General features: G+C 38.0%; 1 protein-coding gene across 1 annotated transcript in view; it reads left to right on the top strand.

Annotated features, from left to right (window-relative positions):
- The window catches only part of ATIC (5-aminoimidazole-4-carboxamide ribonucleotide formyltransferase/IMP cyclohydrolase), a 28697-nt gene that overhangs the window by 9165 nt on the left and 5851 nt on the right, over positions 1-13681 (top strand). The window contains exons 6-11 of the mRNA XM_006778959.2: positions 273-286; positions 1568-1693; positions 2516-2623; positions 3268-3353; positions 4651-4740; positions 7387-7515. Of these exons, the coding sequence (XP_006779022.1) occupies positions 273-286; positions 1568-1693; positions 2516-2623; positions 3268-3353; positions 4651-4740; positions 7387-7515 (553 nt within the window). The remainder of the gene's footprint in view (positions 1-272; positions 287-1567; positions 1694-2515; positions 2624-3267; positions 3354-4650; positions 4741-7386; positions 7516-13681) is intronic.

Genomic DNA, 13681 nt, shown 5'->3' with positions numbered 1-13681 from the left:
GAGCATCGACTTAATGAACCCGAAGTCACAGTTCAATTCCTGGTCAGGGCACATGCTGGGGTTACAGTCTTGATATCCGCAGTGGGGGGCATGCAGGAGGCAGCCGATCAATGATTCTCTCTCATGATTGATTTTTACATCTCTCCCTCCCTTCCTCTCTGAAATCAATAAAAATGTTTTTTAAAAAGTTTAAAAAGAAGTAAAAAATAAATACCTAATATTTTCTCTTATTATTTATTGCCTATTTTGTTTCTCCTATACCTCTCCTATAGGCTCCATGAAGACAGTGAATTTGGGGAGAGATGGGGGGGGGCGGCTATTTTATTCATAGCTAATATCTCAAGTACCTAGGACAATGCCTAGTATATCAGTAGGTACTCAGTAAATAGTATGTGTGTGGGGGGTGTGTGTGTGTGTGTGTGTGTGTGTGTGTGTGTATTTATTTATTTATTTATTTATTTCACAGAGAGAGGGCTAGAAGCACCAGTGATGAGAGAGAATCATTGATCAGCTGCCTTCTGCATGCCCCATACTGGGAATCAAATCCATAATGAGTATGTGCCCGACTGGCAATTGAACCGTGACCTCCTGGTTCATAGGTCGATGCTTAACCACTGAGCCATGCCGGCCAGGCCTCAGTAAATATCTGGCAAAGTTTTACATTAAAAGTATTTAGTACCTAAGATAACACAAAGAAATGTAATTATCAATAAAATCGATTTTAATTAATGGCCCAGAATTTTTTAAAGTGTGCTGAACTTAGAAATGTTTATTCATAAGAGGTATTAACTTCTAAGAAATCCTGCCTTTGTTAAGAAAATGCAGAGCTCTGAATGGCAGTCTTCTTTCTAACTGTGTTTCCAGTTTAGGCAGAACCTACTGAGTTGGGTGTAAATGAAGAAAAATGTACATTTTTCCCTCCTTTCATAGCTCTTGGCACTTTGGTTTGTGATATTATGTCTTAAATCAACAAAGCTTGTAACTTAAATTTTATACTGTCTCTGTAATTGCCATACTTGGTTAATCTTAGTTCTATACTGAAATGGATCCCTAGTTATCACTAGTGTTGTCATTCTATCTCCCTTCCTGGATTGTTGTTTTAAAAAAGTTTATTTTTATTGATCTCAGAGAGGAAGGTGGGAGGAGGAGGAGGAGGAGGAGAGAGAGAAAGAGAGACATATCAATAATGAGAGAGAATCTTGGCCGGCTGCCTCCTGCATGCCCCACCCTGGGGGTCGAGCCTATAACCTAGGTGCCTACAACCTAGGCATGTTGACAGGGAATTGAACCATGACCTGATTCACAGGTTGACACTCACCCACTGAGCCACGCCAGCTGGGCTCTGGGTCGCTCTTGGTTTATTTCTACATTGGCTGGATTTGGTCATATGTGTGCACATGTGCATGTGTGTTTTAACTTTTCTCATCAAGTTCTTACATATGTTTGTGTAGATCTGTTTGCCTCTTCCCTTAAAACGTATCTGTGCAGTTTTGACACATGCTTTAAGAAATGTACACATGTCTGACCTATTGACCCAGGTGGTAATGTTGGTACATTTTTTATGTAGTTCTAAATGGAGCCCCTGGATTTATAAACTTGTGTGATGCTTTGAATGCCTGGCAGCTGGTGAAGGAACTCAAAGAAGCCTTAGGCGTTCCAGCTGCTGCCTCTTTCAAGCATGTCAGCCCAGCAGGTAAAGCTCTGCATGCGGGAACTGTTCCACATGCGCTTCTTTCTCGTTGTAATAAGAACTGGTGAGTTCCTGTGGGAATGTAGACATTCTGTGAAGTCTGAAGCCTTTTCTTTTTCTCAAGCCCGTTAACACTTTCAATATAGTAACATCATAAAATCTGATAATAAAATAGCATACAAAAATATATACAAACATACATCATTGTGAGATGGGAAGATTAGGAACTAGTTGTTTTGGTAGTGGGAACATGAAGTTTTAAAAAAGAAAAAAGTAAAATGACTTAATGCAGTGTGACTGAATAGTTTCCCACATGTTGGAAGATGGAACTGAGTGGCCTAAAGAAGTTATTCTTAGGACACTTTATCTGTAACGTTATAGCCATTGTGTGAGATACTTTTCTGCTTTTTTACACTTAAGTCACCATCACCAGATCTGTTGACAGCCCGACACATAAATTCATCCTCCGATGGTGATTCAATGTTAGAGTGACGTGAGCCGGAAAGAAGCGAACGTCATATGGTATGAAGCAGGATGGAGAGAGTCAGCAATGAAGTAAACCAGCTTCATACACATGCCTGGTGCTGGCCAACTTCAGACACGTGGCTCTGTTGTCAGAGGCTAGAGAGGGGAGATTCTCTCCTCACCTCCCCTAGGACTCTATTCTTTATTTTTAATTATCTGGCCAAACAGATTTTTGTGTAATTTGGCACAGGTGCTAGAAAGTACGCTGTGTAGACAATGTTAAGAAAAAATGTTGTCTTCATTTACAAGTTGGCAAGTAATAACGAAGTTTTTGGCTTATTTTACGGTTTTCTCTCTCAGGTGCTGCTGTCGGAGTTCCCCTTAGTGAAGATGAGGCCAAAGTGTGCATGGTCTATGACATGTATAAAACCCTCACACCCATAGCCACCGCCTATGCACGAGCAAGAGGTCAGAAGAATAACGGGGGTTTTGTGGTGTTTTGGTTTGTTTTGTGTTTTTTAACAGAAAAAGCAATATTTTTATCCGAAATAGAATAAAATAGTAACAACTCTTTTTATTATAAGATTTTAAATTATCTTTGTTTTTTATTTATACTTCTGAGTGATTGTATGAGTGCCTCGGAATAAATTTGTTTATAAAAGTGTGTTAGCATTTTAATGTAATAAATGGAAACATAATTGGAATCTGATGCATGTAATTTCAGATTAGGCTGTTGAATGCATTTGAATTGCTTAATATATGACTAAAATCGCATGGTTATTTCAGCTATACTGAATTTGGTTAGAATTATGTTTCATACATATTTAATTTGTGAGTTTAATAACCTGTGAATGTTGTTATAATATTTATGGGAGATTACCAAGAAACCTGATGTTATCGTTTACCTTCTATAACAGGGGTTAGCCAACTATGGCTCACGGACAGGATCTAGCCCGCCACCTGTTTTTTGTAAATGGTTTGATTGGAACAGGGCCACGTCCCTTTGTCGATGTTGTGTCAATGGCTGGTTAGAACTACATAGTTCAGTGGTCACATGAGAAACCATGTGGCCACAAAGCTTTAAAAAACACTATCATAATTTTTATTTTCAGGGGCCGATAGGATGTCTTCATTTGGTGACTTTGTTGCCTTATCGGATATATGTGATGTCCCTACTGCCAAAATTATCTCCAGAGAGGTTAGTGAGCATTCGTGTATCCTGATCCATGCATGACTGAGTCAAGCTTTTATTTGTTCAGGGTTTACTGCAACATTAACTTTTAATAGTTATATTTATAACTATAAATTAATTTATCATTTAGAATGTTCATATTTTATGTAGAACACAAATCTTGACTGAATTATAATTTCTAAATTTAGTGAATTAATGTTTCAAATACATATTTGGCTGTTAAGTTTTAATTAACTTATTCAGTTTTTTAAAATTTTCTAATAGTTGTTATCTTAATTCCAAAGTTATTTTTTCTGAAGAGCAGAGGATGCCATCTTGGGTGGTGATGCAATAATGAACTTTACTGTAAAGCTCCATGAGTCTGTAACAAAAGAGATTGTATAATGGGAAAGATTATAAACTACTCTGAGAAGCTAATCTGAGTACCAAACAAATATTCCAGAAAAGTGAGGGTGGCACTGGGAATGAGGACACAGACAAAAAAAAAGATAGCTCAAATAGCTTAAAGTGGGAGTGCGGGGGAAAAAGGCAGAAGTGAAGGCTAAAGAGACATGTGGCTTGACAATATTCATGGGATTCTTTCCATGACCACTGTCATCTCCAACCAGAACATGCTCTTCTAATGCAAAACACCACCCCATCAGCAGAATAGTAAGAAATCGTTTTTTCTTCCTAAGGGTATTAGAGCCAATCATTCACATATTAGTTAAAATGGAAATAACAACCAAAAACTTTGAAAGGACAGCAGATGAGATGAGTTCAGCTATAGAACATTATGTTCTAACATAGGCTTATCTTTCCCAATCTAGTACAGTAAGTATGTCCTCACTTAAGGTTGTAGATAGGCCGAAACCGGTTTGGCTCAGGGGATAAAGCACCGGCCTGCGGACTGAAAGGTCCTGGGTTCGATTCCGGTCAAGGGCATGTGCCTGGGTTGCGGGCACATCCCCGGTGGGAGTTGTGCAGGAGGCAGCTGATGGATGTTTCTCTCTCATCATCGATGTTTCTAACTCTCTATCTCTCTCTCCCTTCCTCTCTGTAAAAAATCAATAAAATATATTAAAAAAAAATAAAAAAAAAAAAAAAAAGGTTGTAGATAGGTTCTGTGACTTTAAGCAAAAAGATGAAACCAATTAATGATTTAAATGCAATTAAGTTCCTCTGGCATCTCATCCACAGAATGACATTATTTGAGGGCCTGCTGGATTTGCATTATCTGTTGGAGGTAGAAACGAGAATATGCAGCAGCATTATTTGATTAGGTGTTTTATAATTTTTTAAAACAGAAAATATTTATTTATAGGTATCTGATGGTATTATTGCCCCAGGATATGAGGAAGAAGCTTTGACAATACTTTCTAAAAAGAAAAATGGGAACTACTGTGTTCTTCAGGTTAGTGAATTTCATGTCTAAAACAATAATTTGCTCTTTCATTTTGTGTCTCTTTCCCCCCACATTTAATTGTCCTTTATGCTGACACTCCTGAATCCTCTCCCCTCCCCCCTTTTTTTAACTATTACTGGGTTTAAGATGAGGGTACCTTCCTTACTCTTAATAATAAATTTCTAAGCGGTTCAAATAGTGTATTTACATGGTTTTCTATTCAAAAGTTATTACAGGCCTTTTGAAGAAAAGTCTCCCAACCTTCCCTCTGCCATGGTTACCTTTTTTTAGGAGCATCTAACATTTAAAATTTCTTGCTGATTTTTCCTGAATTACATGTTTAGCAAAACACAATGCTTCGCCACCTTGGAATTTTGTCCTAGGTCTGTGTGTCATATCTACACAGTTAGCATTCTTTAGCTGCTACACAATCCCTGCAATGAATAACAACCCAGGGAAAGAATCTTAAGAGAGATATTACATAAGTGCTGTAAGTTTGATGCTTCTCTTCCTAGATATTGTAGGAGGAGAATTTTGTCTTAATGAGGATGTGTAAGGTTCCCTATTTCTCAATGCATTGCCACCACTGTGTTCTTAAACTTTTTCTTCTCAGCAGTAAGATAGATGAAAACAGCATCTCACTGCAGTTTTAATTTCTCATTCTGCATGGGGTAAACATCTTTTCACATTTAAGAGTGTTTTTATTTTCTTCTCATGAACTGTCTGCCATACTCTGCTTATTTTTCTAATAGGTTGTTGAGATTTCTTTTCATAATTGATTTTTGTGAGCTCTTAAGTATTAGGGAAACTAGCCCATAGTTTTATTTTACAATGGTAAGGCAAAGAGTTAATTGAATTCAAAGTAAAAATTCATGATGCTGCCGAAACCGGTTTGGCTCAGTGGATAGAGCGTCAGCCTGCGGACTGAGAGGTCCCAGGTTCGATTCCGGTCGGGGGCATGTACCTCGGTTGCGGTCACATCCCCAGTGGGAGATGTGCAGGAGGCAGCTGGTCGATGTTTCTCTCTCATCGATGTTTCTAACTCTCTGTCTCTCTCCTTTCCTCTCTGTAAAAACTCAATAAAATATATTTTAAAAAAAGACCCCCCCACACACACACAAAAAAAAAATTCATGATGCTGTTTTTCAGGAAGTATTGATGTCAGAAAGTCTGTAGAATCTCAACTCCATATGTGGAAGTTGTTAAGTACTTATCCTTCATTGTAAAATGCCAATAATTGTGTCATTCACCATAGATTCCACATCAGCTTTTTAAGGAAAGATACCACTTTAAATATACATACTTTTTTGTCCAAGCTCCTTGATAACCAATTCAACCATTCAGTTAGCTGCCATTGTGTTCTCCAATTTCTAAATCATGTCCTGCATTGTTAATTAAGAGTATTAAGTACACTGGCTATTAGCAGTTATGTGTAGTAACACGGAGAATGTTCTCCAAGCCCTGAGCTCATCCGCATGACCTCTACAGCATCTGATAGTTTCATATTCAAAGGGGTGAAAAGGCTTCTGGAGCTTCCGCAGTACTTTGAGAATTTGCCTGTTTGCATATGGACACATAATGACAGCCATGGAACAATGTGTTTCCTCTACCTGACTAATGACAGGTTTCTTTTGATATCCGCTAATAAGAGGGCACATCCCAATATTAGAAATTGTATAGTACAAAGAAAAAAGGATCATGTTAGAATCCAGGAAAATGCAAATTAAGCATAATTAACAAGAGGATTTGCTTGTAAGTATACATATTAGTGCTTTTTTTTATATATATATCCTCACCCAAGGATATTCTTTCATTGATTTTTAGAGAGAGGGAAAGACAGAGAGACTTGTCAATATGAGATAAACACATGGATTGGCTGCCTCCTACAGGCACCCCAACCAGGGCCCGGGCTGGGGCAGAGCCTGCAACAGAGGTACCTGTCCTTGACTGGAATCAAACCTGCGACTCTTCGGTCCCCAGGCCAACGCTCTATCCACTGAGCCAAACCAACTTAGGGCTACATATTAGTGCTTTTTAAGTAAAAGATTATCCAAAGGATAAGTGAAGAAATACTGTCAAGTTTAGAAAAATATCTATGGACAGACTGGTCTTACACAGATTATTCCCACATTTTATTATCTTTTGCTCAAGATTTAGGAAAGATCAATAAATGACATAGCCCCTTTCAATTAGCAAAGACAGCCGACTATCCGTCCTGTTTTTCCCCTTTTAACTTCTTTTTAACTTACAATTCAAGTGTTGGCTATTTTATAATAGATTTTCAGAAAATTAGAATTTTTTGTGCCACTGCCTGTTAGCAAATTTTGTTTTATCTGCTAATCTTTCCAAAGGGTTGTATAAATAGTGCTTTTAGCTAATGCAATCAAAAATGCACTCACTGGAATTATTGGTTCTGTTATATAAAAATGCAAACCCCCAATACTCTACAGAGTTGTAAAACCTATAAAATTTTTGGCACAAATGACTAGTGCCTGGCCTTTCTTTCATACCTATACTGAAATGATGCTATGTATGTTAAAATAGGAAAAAAACACACATAACCTTGCTTACAAAGAAATCTTTTGGATATAAATGAAATGAAGATTTTTGAGGGATGTAGGTATATTACTTTTAACTCTTCATATTTGTATTCAGATGGACCAATCTTACAATCCAGATGAAAATGAAGTTCGGACTCTCTTTGGTCTTTGTTTAAGCCAGAAGAGAAATAATGGGGTCATCGACAGGTCATTATTTAGCAATGTTGTTACCAAGAATAAAGATGTAAGTATGAAAATATCTGAGCTGAATGTTAGTAATTCTGTAGGTCGTGTTTTAATATTTATAAGCTTATGCATTTATTAAGGCCCATATTTAAAATTGGTTGATATGCAAATGCTTGTGTATCTTTGAGTCATCAGATAAACTTGAGAGCTTAAAAAATGAATAAAAGACCATATTAGAAGCTTCCATGAATATGTACATAGAGATTTGATTTCATTTATACATAAATGGGGTCATGTCTTCTATAATTCTGTTCTGTAACTTGCCTTTTTAAATGCACTAAGCTACAAATGTGTTTCTGTGTCAGTAAACATCTCCACATCTCCATTTGAAAGGCCACAGAGCAATTCATTTATAGACGTACTATGTGGATATTTAGGTGGTTTTCATTTTTAGTGCTGTGATCAGTGTTTTTGTGTAGACAAGTTTTTGTTCTTACACTCTTAGTCATCTTTTAGGAGGACATATTCCTGGGGTGATAATGGTGTGTTTTGTTTTATTTTGTAACTACGTATTCTATCATTGAGTATAATAGCACTCCATGGAGGTGGGGAGGGAGCTACTATCATCTCTATTATAAAGGTCAAAAACTGTGACACAAGACAGTTAAGAAGTTTGCCCAAGGTTACACAGTGAGTGAATAGATGAGCTTTAAATCTCTTAATTGGGCCTCCAGTTTTGAAGGATTTTTTTTGCTGGATCTAATGTTGGCTATACTTTTTTTTCAGTACTTCAGATGTGTCACTCTTATTTTCTGGTCTTGTCTGCCTCTGTGCCTGGCATTTTTGATTGACTGCTGGTTATTGCTTATAATCAGACTATAGAGATATTTTGAGGTTTTGGATGGCTTTATTTTTTCTTCAGAGGGTAGACATGATTCTGGAAGGCAATCAAATGGAAGTAGATCATCTTTATTCTGGCAGGAATGGAACTAATTTGAATTTGGGCTTTAGTTTTTGTAAGGACTGGTCTGTTGATGGTTTACTGCCGGGAGCCGGTCCATCCTTTCAAGGGACCTGGCATATATGGCATACTGTTCTTAAGATGTTTGCTCACCTTCTTGGCGCTGTGTTTTAACCAAGGTCACCTCTCCGAGAAAGGTTGTTTCCCCAGGTAGGGATTTTCCCCTGAAGTTAGGGAGGGAATAAAACCTCTTAACTGCCAGGCGGGTAATTAATCACTTTAACTACGAACAATCATGCAGAACTTAGAAGACAGAACCTAGAACACAGAACCTAGAGACAGAAGAACTTCGCTGGAGAGAACATGGCAAAAGATCCTGGACAGAACCTGGCTACAGAACCTGGCTACCGAACCTGGCTGGAGAACCGAGCGAGAGAACATGGCTACAGAACCTGGCTGGAGAACCTGGAGAACGTGGCTGGAGAACCTAGCAAGAGAACATGGACACAGAACTTGGCTGGAGATTGTGGCTAGAGATCCTGGCAAGGCTGCTGATCAACTGAATGCTGTCTCCATGTCATTCCTTCTTCGCTGACTCCGTCCACACCTTTGGGGACCCCTGGACCTGCTGGGGTTGGACCCTGGCATCTGGCGCCCGAACAGGGACCCTTAGGTAAGCCCCCCCGCACTCGGGACGGATAGGACTCCACCGTAGGAAGAGGGTGGATAGTCTTCGCCAACTCCGTCCACACCTTTGGGGACCCCTGGACCTGCTGAGGCTGGACCCCAGCAGTTTACCACTGTTCTGTGTCTACTAGTACCACCCTTCTCTGATATACACTGAACTCCATTGTTGCCTTTTAGTCCTGTGAGACTCCAAAGCTTGCTTGGCTTATTCACCTCTGAGTTTGTTGCCTGCATCTTGGAAAGTGCCTTGAGGGAAATAGCATAGATGGTCACACTCCTTTCTCCCTCTGTCTCTGAGATTTTGCCTGTCTTTGCTTGCTATTTTACTAGTTCTGTGCTTGGCTTTTCTGTCTGTTCTTAGAAGAGGATTAGTCTCCCACTCACTGTAATAGAAATATGGGGCTATAATCTATTCCCAGATCTGATTCTTGAGACTAAGGAGAATTGCTGAAAATTAGCTTTAAACTCTATTGGGGAAGTTCTGTGAGTAACTATATGGTGATTAAGACATGATCTTTGTTGATTTATTGAGTATTCTTTTTAAAAAATATATATTTATTGATTTCAGAGAGGAATGGAGAGGGGGAGAAATAGAAACATAAAGGATGAGAGAGAATCATCCATCAGCAGCCTCATGCTTGCTTCCTACAGGGAATCGAGCCTGGAACCCAGGCATGTGCCCTTGACCAGAATCTAACCCTAGACTCTTCAGTCTGCAGGCCAATGCTCTATCCACTATACCAAACCAGCTAGTGCTATTCTTTCATTTTTAACTTTGAAAATTAATGGTGCTTTGAAATAAAGTAACTTGTAGGCATTTTGCATACAAATATCTTTCAGCTCTTTCAATTTTTTTCTTGGCCAAGGCTGTGAGGAATTGGAATTTCCACATGGAAACAGTATTTTGCAGCAGTGTAACTTTAAGCAGCTTACAATAAAGTGGGACCCTTTTATTACTTTATTAACCTATTTGGCTAATGTATCTTTAGAAATACAGAAAGGGTATTGACCTAGATTCCTTGGTATCCATGTTGACATTTGTGCCCAACTAAAACTCTGACTTTGTAAAGTTTTTCTTGTAGTTTTATTGGTCTAATTAATTTAGCAGTACTTGATAGGTTTTGTGCCTCTGGTTGTGTTAGCTTGGATGTGTGTGTTTTTATTTACAAAGATGGAGGGTATGATTTTAGTTACTCATTTATCTAAATTCTTCTCTACTTATTTCATCTCCATTTTTAATAGAAACTTGGGAACTTAAGGATGATAATGGTGGTTTTATCCTCCTTTATGTTTCCCTCCCTCTCTTAAAGCAGGTTTTTGTAAACGAAATGGAGGCAAGCAATATGACAGAGAAAGAATTCAGAGTAATGTTTTTAAAGATGCTCAACCATCTGGATGAGAAACTCACTGTCCTATGTAAGAATGACGAGGAAATAAAGAATGATATCATTGCAATAAAGAACACATTGAAAGGTTCCAACAGTAGACCAGTAAAAGCAAAGGACCGAATCAGCAAATTAGAAGACAGGGTAGAAAAAAACACCCAAGCTGAACAGCAATTGGAAAAAAAGCATTAAAAAGCAGGAGGAGAATTTAAGGGAGCTTTGGGACAACATGAAACGAAACAACATACGCATAATCGGGGTACCAGAAGCACAAGAAGAAGACCAAGGAATAGAAAACCTATTTGAAGAAATAATGACAGAAAACTTCCCTCACTTGGGGAAGAAAAAAGTCACACAAGCACAGAGAGTTCCAAACAACATGAAACCAAAAAGACCCACACCAAGTCATATCATAATCACAATGGCAAACATTAATGACAAAGAAAGAATCTTAAGAGCTGCAAGAGAGAGTCAGAAAGTTACCTACAAGGGATCTCCCATTAGACTATCAAATGATTTCTCAACAGAAACATACCTGGCCAGAAGGGAATGGAATGAAGTATACAAAGTGATGCAAAGCAATGGACTGAATCCAAGAATACTCTATCCAGCAAGGCTATCATTCATAATTGAAGGTGAAATCAGGAGCTTCGCAGACAAAAATAGGCTCAGGGAGTTTATTGCCACCAAGCCAGTAATGCAAGAAATGCTAAAGGGACTGTTTTAAGAAGAAGAAATAGAAAGGGAAGAAGGGACACAGGCACAAAGAATAAAAATGGCAACAAAACTAATACCTATCAATAATAACCTAAAACGTAAATGGATTAAATGCTCCAATCAAAAGACAGGGTGGCTAAATGGATATGAAAACATGACCCGTATGTATGCTGTCTATAAGAGACCCACCTCACAACAAAGGATTCACACAGACTGAAAGTTGAACAATGCGGAAAAAAATTTTCAGGCAAATGGAAATGAAAAAAAAATCTGGTATAGCAATACTTATAACTGACAAAATAGACCTCAAAGTGAAGTCTCTAACAAGAGGTAAGGAAGGCCACTTCATAATACTAAAGGGATTGATAAAACAAGAGGATATAACTCTGGTAAACATATATGTACCCAATACATATATGTACCAGAATACAAAAAACAACTCCTGGAAGATATCAAGGGAGAGAATGACAATAATATAATCATAGTAGGGTACTTTAATCGTTGACATCACTGGATAAATCTAGAAGAAGAAAAAATCAAACAGCAATCCTAAATGACTCACTAAACCAGATGGAATTGACATATTCAGAACATTTCAAAGCATTGGAATATACATTCTTCTTAAGTGCACACGGGACATTTTCAAGGAGGTAGAAGACCTATATTCGGAAAATACAGGACATTGATAAAAGGGATAGAGGAAGAAATAAAGAAATGGAAGGATATACCGTGTTCATGGATTTGTAGAATCAACATCATTAAAATGTCCACGCTACACAAAGCAATCTATAGATTCATCACAATCCCTATTAAAATACCAACGGCATATTTCACAGACCTAAAACAAACTCCAAAAATTCATCTGGAATAAAAAAAGACCCCCAAATAGCCACAGCATTCCTAAGAAAGAAGAACAAAGTTGAAGGGATCACAATATCAGATATCAAGCTACATTACAAAGCCACTGTTCTCAAAACTGCCTGGTACTGGCACAAGAACAGACATAGACCAATGGAACAAAACAGAGAACCCAGAAATCAAGCCAAACCATTATGCTCAATATTTGAGAAAGGATGTGAGCACATACAATGGAGTCAACTCAGTCTTTTCAATAAATGGTGTTGGGAAAATTGGACAGATACATGTAAATAACTGAAAATAAGCCATCAACTTACACCATAAACACAAATAAACTCAAAATGGATAAAGGACTTAAACATAAGACAGGAAACCATAAAAATCTTAGAAGAATCCATAGGCAGCAAAATATCAGATATAGCTCATAACAATATGTTCACCGACACATCTCCTAGGACAATGGAAACTAAAGAGAAAATAAACAAAAGGGAATACATCAAAATAAAAAATTTCAGCACAGCAAAAAAACCCCATCAACTAAATAACAAGAGCCAGTGCATGGGAGAACATGTTTGCCAATGTGATGACTGATAAGGGTTGAATCTCCGAAATTTACAGGGAACTTCATACAACTTAACTAAAGGAAGATAACCTAATCAAAAAATGAGCAAAGTACCTAAAATAGATACTTCTCTAATGTGGACATACAGTAGGCCAAGAGGTATATGAAAAAATGCTCAAAGGCACTAATTATCCAAGAAATGCAAATAAAAATGACAATGAGGTACTACCTTACATGAGTCAGAATGGCTATCATCAACAAATCAACTAAGGACAAGTGCTGGCAAGGATGTGGAGAAAAGGGAACTCTTGTACACTGTTGGTGGGAATGCAGATTGGTGCAATCACTATGTAAAACAGTATGGAGTTTCCTCAGAAAATTAAAAATGGAACTCCCATTTAACCCAGTAATCCCACTTCTAGGATTATATCCCAAGATTTCAGTAACACCAATCAAAAAGAAGATATGCACTCCTGTGTTCATAGCACAATTCACCATAGCTAAGATTTGGAAACAACATAAGTGCCCATCAGGAGATGAGTGTATTAAAAACTGGTACATCAACATAATGGAATACTATGCTGTTGTAAAAAAGAAAGAACTTACCATTTACAACATCATGGATGGACCTCAAGAGCATTATGCTAAGCAAAATAACCCAGTCAGAGAAATAATGAACAACATAAACTGATCTAGAGACAGAATCTAACAGACTATCAAATCTCAGAGGGAGGGCCTGCGGGTGAGAGGGGAGTTGTGGGTAAGAAATCAACGGAAGAACTTGTATGCATATAAGCATAACCAATGGACACAGGGAGGCGGGCAATGAAGGCTGGGCCTGGGGGTCAGGGGTAGGCTGGTAGAGGGCAATGGGGGGTAAAGGGAGACACATGTAATACTTTCAACAATAAAGAATTAAAAAAAAAAAACACCTTTAACCAATTAAAAGAACAGGTTTTTGTTAACATTCCAGCCTCTAAGTCATTAGATTGCACGATTAGGTCTAGAGTGGTTTCAGTCCTGAGAGAGCCACAGAAGTAAAAAAAGTGGGAGC

This window comes from Myotis davidii, unplaced genomic scaffold (genome assembly GCF_000327345.1).
Source record: "Myotis davidii unplaced genomic scaffold, ASM32734v1 scaffold268, whole genome shotgun sequence".
NCBI lineage: Eukaryota > Metazoa > Chordata > Mammalia > Chiroptera > Vespertilionidae > Myotis > Myotis davidii.
This window is presented reverse-complemented; position numbering and strand designations above follow the sequence as displayed.